General features: G+C 37.3%; 1 protein-coding gene across 1 annotated transcript in view; it reads right to left on the bottom strand.

Annotated features, from left to right (window-relative positions):
* LPP (LIM domain containing preferred translocation partner in lipoma) overlaps positions 1–12,096 on the bottom strand; it is a 645,020-nt gene that overhangs the window by 152,730 nt on the left and 480,194 nt on the right. Inside the window, exon 9 of the mRNA XM_069472792.1 lies at positions 8,863–8,977. Coding sequence (XP_069328893.1) covers positions 8,863–8,977 — 115 coding nt within the window. The remainder of the gene's footprint in view (positions 1–8,862; positions 8,978–12,096) is intronic.

A 12,096-nucleotide genomic window follows, 5' to 3' on the forward strand; every position in this document is an offset into this window, starting at 1 on the left:
AAAGTAAAATCTCTAATAACCTCCATTAGGAACATGAAAGGAGAAATCACAACCGATGCTACAGAGATACAAGATATCATCTATGAATTCTACAAAAATCTTTATGCACACAAACTGGAGAATGCGGAGGAAATGGACAAATTTTTAGAAACACATAGTCTTCCCAGGCTCAACCAGGAAGAAATAGAGTACCTGAACAGACCAATATCAAGAACCGAAATTGAAACAGCAATAAAAAACCTTCCCAAAAAGAAAAGCCCTGGTCCAGATGGGTTCACACCTGAATTTTACCATACATACAAAGAAGAACTGGTGCCCATCCTACATGAACTATTCTCCAATATTGAGAAGGATGGAATTCTTCCCAACACGTTCTACCAAGCCAATATAACATTGATACCAAAACCAGGAAAGGACGCAACAAAAATAGAGAACTACAGACCAATTTCCCTCATGAATATAGATGCAAAAATTTTCAATAAAATACTAGCAAATCGAATCCAAGTACTTATCAAAAAAATAATCCACCACGACCAAGTGGGCTTCATCCCAGAGATGCAGGGGTGGTTCAACATACGTAAATCTATAAATGTAATTCAGCACATAAATAGAAGCAAAACCAAAAACCATATGATACTCTCATTAGATGCAGAAAAAGCATTTGACAAAATTCAACACTCTTTTATGATAAAAACGCTTAACAAAATAGGCGTAGATGGAACCTACCTAAAAATGATATGAGCCATATATTACAGACCCACAGCCAACATCATTCTGAATGGGGAAAAATTGAAAGCACTCCCACTTAGAACTGGAACCAGACGGGGCTGCCCACTGTCCCCATTACTTTTCAACATAGTATTGGAAGTCCTTGCGAGAGCTATCAGGCAAGAGAGCAAAATCAAGGGAGTCCAAATAGGGAAGGAAGAGATTAAACTCTCACTTTTTGCTGACGATATGATGCTATATCTGGAAAACCTCCAGGATTCAAACATGAGACTCCTGGAATTGATTAACAAATATAGCAAAGTCTCTGGCTACAAAATTAATATACACAAATCAGAGGCATTTATATATGCCAATAACAGTCAATCAGAAAACCAAATTAAAGACTCAATACCCTTCAAAATAGCAACAAAGAAAATAAAATATCTAGGTATATACCTAACTAAGGAGGTAAAGGACCTCTATAAGGAAAACTATGAAACACTGAGAAAAGAAATATCAGAACTTGCAAATAGATGGAAAAATATACCATGCTCATGGATCGGAAGAATCAACATTGTTAAAATTTCTATACTACCCAAAGTGATCTACAGATTCAATGCAATCCCTATTAAATTACCAACATCATTCTTCACAGATGTAGAGAAAATAATTATACACTTTGTATGGAACCAGAGAAGACCCCGTATAGCAAAAGCAATTTTAAGCAACAAAAACAAAATGGGAGGTATTAATTTGCCAGACCTCAAACTATACTACTAGGCCGTGGTTCTTAAAACAGCCTGGTACTGGCACAAGTACAGGGACACAGACCAGTGGAACACAACAGAAAATCCAAATATAGAACCATCCTCATATAGTCACCTAATTTTTGACAAAGCAGGAAAGAATATACTCTGGGGACAAGAATCCCTATTCAATAAATGGTGCTGGGAGAATTGGTTAGCCACTTGTAGAAGACTGAAACAGGACCCACAGCTTTCACCTCTCACAAAAATCAAATCACGGTGGATAACAGACTTAAACCTTAGGCGTGATACAATCAGAATTCTAGAAGAAAATGTAGGAAAGACTCTTACAGACATTGGCCTAGGCAAAGAATTTATGAAGAAGACCCCCAAGGCAATCACAGCAGCAACAAAAATAAATGAATGGGACATGATTAAATTAAAAAGCTTCTGCACAGCCAAAGAAACAGTCCAGAGAATAAACAGACCACCTACAGAATGGGAAAAAATTTTTGCATACTACACATCAGATAAAGGACTGATAACAAGAATCTATATAGAACTCAGGAAAATCTGCAAGAAAAAAGCAAACAACCCTATCAAAAAGTGGGCAAATGACATGAATAGAAACTTCTCGAAAGAAGATATAAGAATGGCTAACAAACATATGAAAAAATGCTCAACATCCCTAATCATCAGAGAAATGCAAATCAAAACCACAATGAGATATCACTTAACCCCAGTGAGAATGGCCTTTATCAAAAAAACCCAAAACAACACATGTTGGCGTGGGTGTGGAGAGACAGGAACACTCATACACTACTGGTGGGACTGCAAACTAGTGCAACCCCTGTGGAAAGCATTATGGAGATATCTTAAACAGATTCAAGTAGACCTGCCATTTGATCCAGCAATCCCATTATTGGGCATATACCCAAAGGAAAAAAGGTCATTCTTTAACAAAGACACATGTACCCGAATGTTTATAGCAGCACAATTCACAATAGCAAAGATGTGGAAACAACCCAAATGCCCATCAATACATGATTGGATTAGTAAGCTGTGGTATATGTATACCATGGAATATTACTCAGCTATAAGGAATGATGAAGATACGACATCTCTATGGTTCTCCTGGAGAGAGTTGGAACCCATTATATTAAGTGAAGTATCCCAAGAATGGAAAAACAAGCATCACATGTACTCACCAGAAAATTGGTTTCCCTGATCATCACCTAAATACAAATCTGGGAACGACACCAATTGGATATCAGACTGAGGTGGGGGGTGGGGGAGGGGATGGGGGTATGCCTACACAATGAGTGGTAACACTTGAAGGTGCTGACTCGGGAAGGGGGGAGTGGGGAAGGGAGGGATATATACCTACATGATGGGTGCAATGCGCACGACCTGGGGAACAGATATGTCTGGAGCTCTGACTTGGGGGGAAAGGCGGTACAGGAGCAACATATATAACCTGCAATTCTGTATCCCCCATAACAAGATGAAATAAAAAAAAAAAAAAAAAAAAAAAAAAAAAGAGAGCTGATTTGAGAAAACAAGAAGAACTGTGGCTATTAGTGATTTGTCTTTCCCCAAGGTCAATAGTAGAATTCTAGTCAGCTAACATGGTTGGTAGGGAGGTATAAGATATGCTTCCTCCCTAACATATGTGTCTGAGCCATGAGAAAAGCCTATGTTTGGTGTCACATCAATTAATTCAGGATGTTAAAGTTAGTTGAAATGTATCGTCAGCAATACTGAAGTCCAGACGATAAAACATATGGCCTTGGGCAGAAATGGCCCACCTTTCACTTGAAGATCATGACTTCAGAAGGGAAAAGATGACATAAGACAGAAACAGCATATACTTTTCAGTAGTGAGTAATGAATCTGAACGGACATGAGATCAGAAGGGTGAGTCCAAATCCTGAAATTATTAATACTAGCCATGTGATCTTGAATAATTCATTGAGCCTCTCTGAATCTCTGTTTCCCCATCTGAAAAAATAAAGACATCATTGCCAGATCTGTCAGTCATGCTGTGGTTGTAACTGGGCTTTTCAAACTTGCAGAGCTTTAGGTAAATGCCAGCTTTTGTCATCACTACCACAATGGTTCTCATCTCACCAGCAACAGAAAGAGTATGTGCCTGGTAAAAAAAAAAAAAAAAGGAAACAGATATACAATAATGGGAAATTTCAAAGACCCACTGAAACAGTCAAGTTTAGTAGGGTAGGAATGTCACTTTCTCTCCTTCTCCCACCCTAGGAAGAATTCATGAGATAATTCACTTGTGGCAGGCTTCAGTACTTTCTTAGGGAGAATGGGTGTCCTTGTAGCTGTTGCAGTTATAGCATCTCTAGCTGTTTTAACATGAGGCAATTCTGCCCTCTCCACAACATTTACCTCTATCTCTCTTTATCTATATCTATTAATCATCTATCTAACATCCATCTATCTATCAATCATCTATCACTGTTTCAAAGTAAGTTGTAGACATCACACTTCACCATAGTGTTCAAAAGGATGCTTCTAAAAAAATGATATTTTCCTACATAACCACAATACCATTAATATACTGAAGAAATTAATGTTAATGTATTATCTAAGATATAGTTCATATTAAGTGAAGTATCCCAAGAATGGAAAAACAAGCACCACATGTACTCACCAGCAAATTGGTTTCCCTGATCATCACCTAAGTGCACATTTGGGAATAACACCAATTGGGTATCGGACTGAGGTGGGGGGTGGGGAGAGAGGATGGTGCATAACTACATGATGAGTGCATTGTGCACCGTCTGGGGAATGGTCACGCTTGAATGTTCTGACTCGGGGGGGATGGGAAGTAGGGGGAGGGGATGGGTGTATAACTACATGATGAGTGCAATGCGCGGTATCTGGGGAATGGACACACTTGAAGTTCTGACTCGAGAGGATGGGCGGGACGTGGGCAGTGTATGTGGCCTGAACTTTTGTACCCCCCATGATGATAAGCTGAAATAAAAAATAATAAAAAAAAAAGATTTCTCTAACTTTCTCCAAATGCTTTATAGCTATTTTTTTGATCCAGCATGTCCAAGACTCATGACATGCATTTGAATGGCATGTCTCTTTAATCCCCTTTACTGTAGAACAGGGTTTTATAACACTGACAATTTTAAAGAATTCAGGATGGTTGTCTTGAAGAATGTTCCATCATCTGGATTTTTTTATTGCCTTGTGGTTGGATTGAGGTTAAATATTTCAGCATGACTATTACCTAGGTGATGCTCTGCACATCCTACAAGTTGGCACATGTCAGTTTTTCCCATTACTGGGATGCTAAATTCCATCACTTGCATTCAGAAGGCTTCCAGCAGACCTCCCTCCATTGTAAAGGTACCTTTTTCTCCTTTGTACTTAAGTCATCTGTGAGGTGATCTCTTGGTACCCTTCCCCATACTTTTAAGCCCACCATAATTATAATGAAATAGAAATAAAACTGTTAAGAGTGATGAGGGGCTCCATAAAGAAAGAACAACAACAGTAACAATATATTTATGAATCTTTCTACTTAAGGGGAAACAAGGGGAGTGGCATGGAAGGAAGGCATCATGGCCACAGGGAGCTTACTCTATTGACATCATTTATTTATATTTTGCTTCCTCTCACTTCCTGGCACAGCATTTAGTCTACCAGGAAATCTTTGACATGGAAGCACTTAACTACCCTCAGCAAATCAACTGTAGTTTCGATGAAAATTCCAGCATTAAATAGGCAATGTGATGGAAAAAAGAGGGTAGATGACAGGGTTTAGGCAGGGCTGGGGATGGTATTGCAAGAGAAAGACGTTCTTTTAGGGTGGTGCTTGGCAATGCTATTTTCAGCCCAGAATAAGCCTAAGGTAAAATTCTGATGGATTTCATCCATCTATCTTGGGTCAGGCCCTCCTGATGCAAACATGCTGCTATGTAATCTTTCTTCTCATCTTCAGGCAGATTTAATGGACCCTGTCTTCTATGCTCACATAGTGCTTCACTAAGACCCAGCACGGTGCTGTTATCTGCACTGAAATCCTTTACACGTGTGCCTCTCCTGTCTTTCCTGGGAACCTGTGAGCCCTGTGAGGGCAGAGCCTCTGCATCTGGGTGTCCCTCACACCCAGCACAGTGGCAATCACAGAGAAGGTGCTTGGGAAATGTTTAAAGCTTGGAATAGTAAATGACAGTTATGTTCTTTTGTCTCCTGACTTTACCTTCCCAGTAAGAGGTAGAGCTGGCATTCAAACCAAGATATTCTGGCATTGGAGCCCATATTTTTAACCACTATCCACAAAACAGTTTCCATGCCATTTGATCTCAACATGCAAGGGCTCATTTTAAAAGATAAAGTCCTTAGCCTTCAGCCAGGCATTAAAAGTCTTCTCCAGACTGGTCCTAATCTACTTCTCCAACTTATTTCCCAATATTTCCTACTTCCCACATGGGTATTTCACTTTAATAGTTTTATTCCCTGTCATGTTGAAAGTTTCCTCATAGGAAATGGCGTCACTTCTCTACTGTTTTCCTGCTTCCAAATCTCAATTAGCATAATTTAAAACACTTACTCAAAGGCTAACTACTCCCTGTACAATTTTCCATTCTTGCCTTTGGATTTTCTCTCTCCTTTTTCTGAATTCTCAAAGAATACTGGCTGAACTTTAAATTTGTCATGTTCTGTTTGTGTTATGACAGATAAAACGTTGTAACTCTGTACACGTCCCCTATTAGACATCAGAACGTTCAAAGGTAGGACTCATGTCTGCCCCCAACGCCACCTAGCAGAGTAGGCAGCACATAACAGGCACTTAGATGTTTTTCACATAAAGTAAATTTTTCTTGAATAATCCTGTCCTCAGTTTATATTTTGTTTATTCTATCTATGCAGAAGATAAAATCCATCCCTTATGCATCTGTCCAAAGCTAATCTCCTTCATAAACACTTGCCTAAATATGTAGCCTAACTAGCTCTCCTCAGCATTTACAGTGTGGTGTTTAAATGTATAAACCTAGATTCTATTCCAGTCCTGAAAATTATTAGTTGTTGATATTGGGAAAAGTAACCACTTATGTGCCTTAATTTTCTAATCTGGAAATGATAATAGCATTGACTTCACAGGGGTATGTTTTTCTATAAGGATGAAATAAGTTGATTCCTGTAAAGTCCATAAAATAGTGCTACCATATCATAAGCACTCAATAAAAACCATTTTCCCAAATTTTCTCAAATGGTTAGTATAATCCCCATTTGGCCATGATTATTTACCCATTGGTGACATATGTACTATTGTTGCTAGAAACTTAAATTTAAATCAAGCATTATTAATGGATTTTTAATGGGCATATCTTATTTTCTTAAATAAACCCAAGAGCAAGGGAGAACTTTGAAAATTGAGTATATTCTACATGCAAAGAGCCTGGCTAAGTGCTTCCTATAAGTATTTCATTTATTCCTCACAATAACAGTATAAGCTAGTTATTATTTTCATAGTATAGATAAGACAAAACAAAAATGAATGTTTAAGAGAGTAAGTAATTTGTTCAAGTTTTCTAAGCTAGCAAGTAGTAGAGCTAGGACAGTTCTTGAAGGCAAAGATAATTCATGTTTCCTAGAGTGCTCAATATATATTCATTAAAACAATTACCATCTATGTTTAATTATCTTTATTGCTATATATTTGTTGCTATAATATTTGAAACATATATACTTGATAAGTTAGCTTTTCATTTTTAACATATCCTAATACACAGACCTTATTTTTTACTTTTAACATGCTTTTTTAAAAATAAGTTTATCTTAGATCCCACTTTAAACCCTCTTCCAATTGTAATGATAAGAGCATGATATACTTTTAGTATATTTTAATATAACTAGAGACCTTTGTGAATTTTTGTTTTTGTTTTGCTATTCTCCATGCATGTTAATAGCCATCAATTTATGTTTAGCTTTATCATTACAATTCTTTGGATTAATGCTGTTTTTATATTGAATTAGCTAGTGTCGCAAGAAATGCTAGAGAACGTTTGCTCTCTACCTTTGCTTTACCAAGGTGGGAAATGGAACTCAGGCAGATGAGGGATGTGTCAGTATTGTGTAGATAGTGAGGGGCATGTAAGAGACCAGAACAGGACTTCCTTATTCCCACCCTTGTGCTGTCTTAGTTAAACTGCACTGCCACCTGCATATAAATAAACACCGTGTTTTTTTACATATACTACCTTCTACTTCATTTACTGTGTGGTGTTGGACCAGCACCTTCAGTGTACCTGTCATTACATATTCCCAATTAGGAAGCAAAAGAGAAGGCATTAAAATAGGAAATATTTGAAGAGGCAAAGCCCTGTGCAACCTTTCCATCTCTGTGCCTTTACTCATACTGATACCCAAATGTCCTTTCTCTGCATGTCCTTAAATCAGTGCTACTCAAAAAGTGGTCAGTGCATGGATGTCTAAGAATTGTTTACCACCACGTGATCAGACACATACAGAAATAGAGAATGAGTATTTAGAAACAAGTATTAATATATCAATTTAAAAGAGTAATTTGTTATCTGTTAAATCTAATAACGACAAAACTTGGTCTTCCATTTGTGATTTTTATTTTCCTAGTAATTGATTTTAATTGTACTCTACAAAAATATTGGTTTCCAAAAGATTGGGAGGAAAATGGTCTTTTGCCACAGAAAATTTGAAAGGTACTGGTTTAAAGGGTTTAAGTTCAAGTGCTACCAATACTTTTATAAAGTATTACTGATGTTCCTGATAAATATAGCCTTTAAAATTTACAACTTTTGACCTAAGCCTTCTTAGGCCTCTTATCACTTCTACCTAGACTAGTAATTATTAATATTTGTGTGTTTGTCTTATATCTTTTGAACAATTACAATCTTACTGAGAACAGGTTATGTGTCCACAGCACCTCACGAATGGCATATAATTCATAAATTTGCATTACACTAACGGACTAGAAGGGATATCATTTCCTGAACTCAGAAAAAAGATTCAGAGTAAATAATTTAAGCAATGCCCAATTCTACATTTTTTATACTATTCTTTAGACCAGTGAGAAACCTGAACATATACAATAACCCTATTTCTGCCTAAGGGGAAGCTAATAAATTATCTTAAAAAACTTGTCTTAAAATCAAATTGGTATCTCAAGAAACTCTAAGGACTACTGAGATTTTAGTACAAGCTAAGTTGATATCACATTTATGGCAATCTCCCAGTGCAATTCCCACACCGAGTTATGTGCAATTGCATACCAATTCTCAAGCATGCAGACTCAAAGACTTTATAGTAGAGTTGATAATATTCCTAATTACTAAGTGAAGAAATCAGTATAGGACATTTTCTCTGGAAGTCAGCTCTAGACCCCACTCACCAAAGTATTCATCAGCAGGTGGATTTTCCATGTCATACAGCATTTTTTTGGTCAGGTGCTCGAGCTCATCTTCTGGGCGGAATGAAGAAGGCCCCACTGACCCTGAGTGTCCACCCTGAAAGGCAGAAAACACATAGTCCTTTAATTGCAACCTAAATCATCAACCAAGCAATCAACCTGAACAAGTAGTGTTTTGCATTGGAGAGGAAAAACACTGGATATGGCTGTAAGGAGACCTGGGTTTTAGAATTAGCTTTAACACTTATTTGTTGGCTAACTTGGACACATCTCTTTATTTGCTTCCCTTATCTAGATGAGTCATCTATCAGGCTTTAGAAACCGCTGTTTACAACAGTCAGAATCTATTTTGTTCAACAATTGCTAAGCAATCACTATGTACCATTGTATATTTATAAAAAGGATTTTTTAAAAACGAGTCTTTCTCCCTTATAGACCTTACAGTCAAGTGGGAGATACAGGCATATTAATAACTAAAGGAAAAAAACAGGCATAGATAGTGCACAGTCAGGGTATACAGAAGGACCTCTCACATAGCCTCAGAGAAAGACACCCTAAAGAGAGGCAGCAGAGCAGACTAGGACTTATTCAGCTACAGAAGTGGAAACATACAGGTCAAAGTTTCTCACATTGAGGTCAAAAAAGTCAGGTGGCATAAGGAGATCCTGGCAGCTGTGGATTTCTAGGACTCCATACAAAGTTTGAGATAGGAAATGAGATGAGTCTCATCAGGTACTAGGGTCCAGAATGTCAACCTTTTGGTTCCAGTTCTTTCGTTCCAGTTAAGGAAGTTGAGTAATTTTTTTCCCCAGCACAGCAAAAAGCCAGATTTCAAATGAGGATAAGTAGCATTGACATTGGGTGGATATTTAAATAGGTGAGTACGCCAGAAGTATATCAATGTGAGAGAATCAAGTATCAGTTGAGAGAGTACTTAAGATAATGAAGAACCCACGGTGTGTAGAGAAAGAAGAAAGGTCAGATACTACATGTAAAGTAGCTTTGTGCTATGTAAATAAAAGAGGATTTATTATATTTTCCTTTGCCTGTGGCTTTGACCACGTCCAATATCACACCCAACATCAGTGTTATAAAATAAAAATACTATCATGAAAAGTTTAGAAATGATGATGATGTCCACCATGGCTAATGGGTGGTCGACTGAAAATGTTCTTGTCTTGATGTTTATGCATCCTTAAAATAGTTGGGCAAGAGTTTCTCTTTTCAGAATGTTTATAAGAATGAGTTCAACAAAACTAAAAGCTGCATATTCATTTTCCCATGATCTTCAGTACACCAAATGAGTTCTTGGATGTGAAAATCCTGTAAAGTACAAATCCTGTGCAAATGTTATAATTCTTACTATCAACATGCATTTCAACAACTCCACGATGGGTATTAATGATTTGTGTGACGTCTAAGGCATGAAATACCTTCTGCACATAGGTAAGAATGATGATTGGTACCTATTTGGCCTTTTCTGTATAATACTTTTCCATTTTTTGGTTTCCTATAATGCACAGAAAGTTGGAGCACAACATACAGTAGGCTGAGAAGTCCAAGAATCTTTTATGTTGGTCAGTAACCTTACCCTGAGATGTTATTTCATTTTTCAATAATTTGGTTTAGAGATTGGAAAGCAGTGAATGAACTATGGCATATGGTCAAGTTACAGAACAAAAAATCAAGCTGTATGTGCAGATCTGAAGAATCATTAGTTAATTTCCTCCTTGTAAAATAGGGAAATTGAGACTCAGAAAGATCAGAGAGGGCTATAGTTATGGTAAAGTTCAGGACAAAAGCCCATCCTAGACTTACTCATTCATCCAACAAACATTAAAGGTTAAACTTAGGGCCTCCTCTAAACTGTGAACATCACCTGCAGTATACGGTTGGTGTGAAGATTAAAGGTGCTATTGAATTATTCATTTATTCTTCTGCTTATTAATTTATTCACTTGTTCTTACAGTGTCTATTTTGTTTACCCTCTGCAAGCAAAGCACCGGAGAGGGATACAAAGATGTATTAGACACAGTCTTTGCCTCTGAGAGGATGGAGACTAGTGGGGGTAGGAAATATGAAAAAATGATTAAGTATAAAAAGCATAGTATGTTATTGGTGGGTGTTTACATAGACATGAACATTGGATGAGTGATTTTGCCAGTATTATTAAACTTTAAATTATACACAGGCTATCCACTTCTAAGAAATACTCATATAAGTACATAAAATTATATGACCAGGACTGGTCACAGGAACTGTATTGGAGAGGAGGAACAAAAAATAACAATGCAACTATCAAAGAAATCACCTAAGTAGAAAATGATAAGTATATACATTGTAAATCTCTAAGTACAAGCGTACAAAGATGACCAAGACATGTCGACACATTAACAAATCCAGTTGTAGAACAGGATATCTAAGCGATGGTTTCATTTTGGTAAAAATAAGTACAGTTTAATTATTTATAGATCTATATAGGCATAGGAAAAAAGTGTGAAAAAGACATATACTGAAATGTTAAAGGAGATTATCTCTGGGGCATGCGATTAGGGGGCTTTCTAAATTTGTTTTTTATTTTATAGTATGTAGTTCTACTTTTGTAATTCATGAAATATAACTTTTTTTTTTACGTGATGATTTCAAGTGATAAAGATGTGCTGGATACTGCCAAACTCCTGGAGCAGGCTTCTAACCCAGGGAAGTGGAGGACTCTCAGAGGAGCAAAAGGTCAGAGTTGAGAAGCAGTTTGGTGTGAGTGGGAAAAATTACAAGTGGTTCAGTGTTCAAGTGTGGAGAAACAGAAAGACAGGAAGGGCTAGCTAATCACTGCCATGCTATACTGAGATGGTTAGGGCTTCTCTACGGGCCTGGGCTCTAGGCCTTGGGTGACACCTTGCACAACTCTCACAATCTGATGAACTAAACTCCCTTTTGACAAAATAGAAACGGCATCCATAAAAATGCACACAAAATGTACTTACAATTAATTTCAAGGACTTCACTGACCACAGGGAACATATCTGCATGTTCTCACTTAGAAACAACCAGGCAATAGAAACCATAGTAGAGATTTTTAGCAGGGGAGTGATCTAATTAGCTTTAGAAAGTTCTCTCTGGAGTGGAGGAGGACGGATGGGAGAGCTATGAGACTGGAATGAGAGATGGGGAGTTTATCTAAATATATTTGTGTATATTAAAGGAATATATGACATG

This window comes from Eulemur rufifrons, chromosome 7 (genome assembly GCF_041146395.1).
Source record: "Eulemur rufifrons isolate Redbay chromosome 7, OSU_ERuf_1, whole genome shotgun sequence".
NCBI lineage: Eukaryota > Metazoa > Chordata > Mammalia > Primates > Lemuridae > Eulemur > Eulemur rufifrons.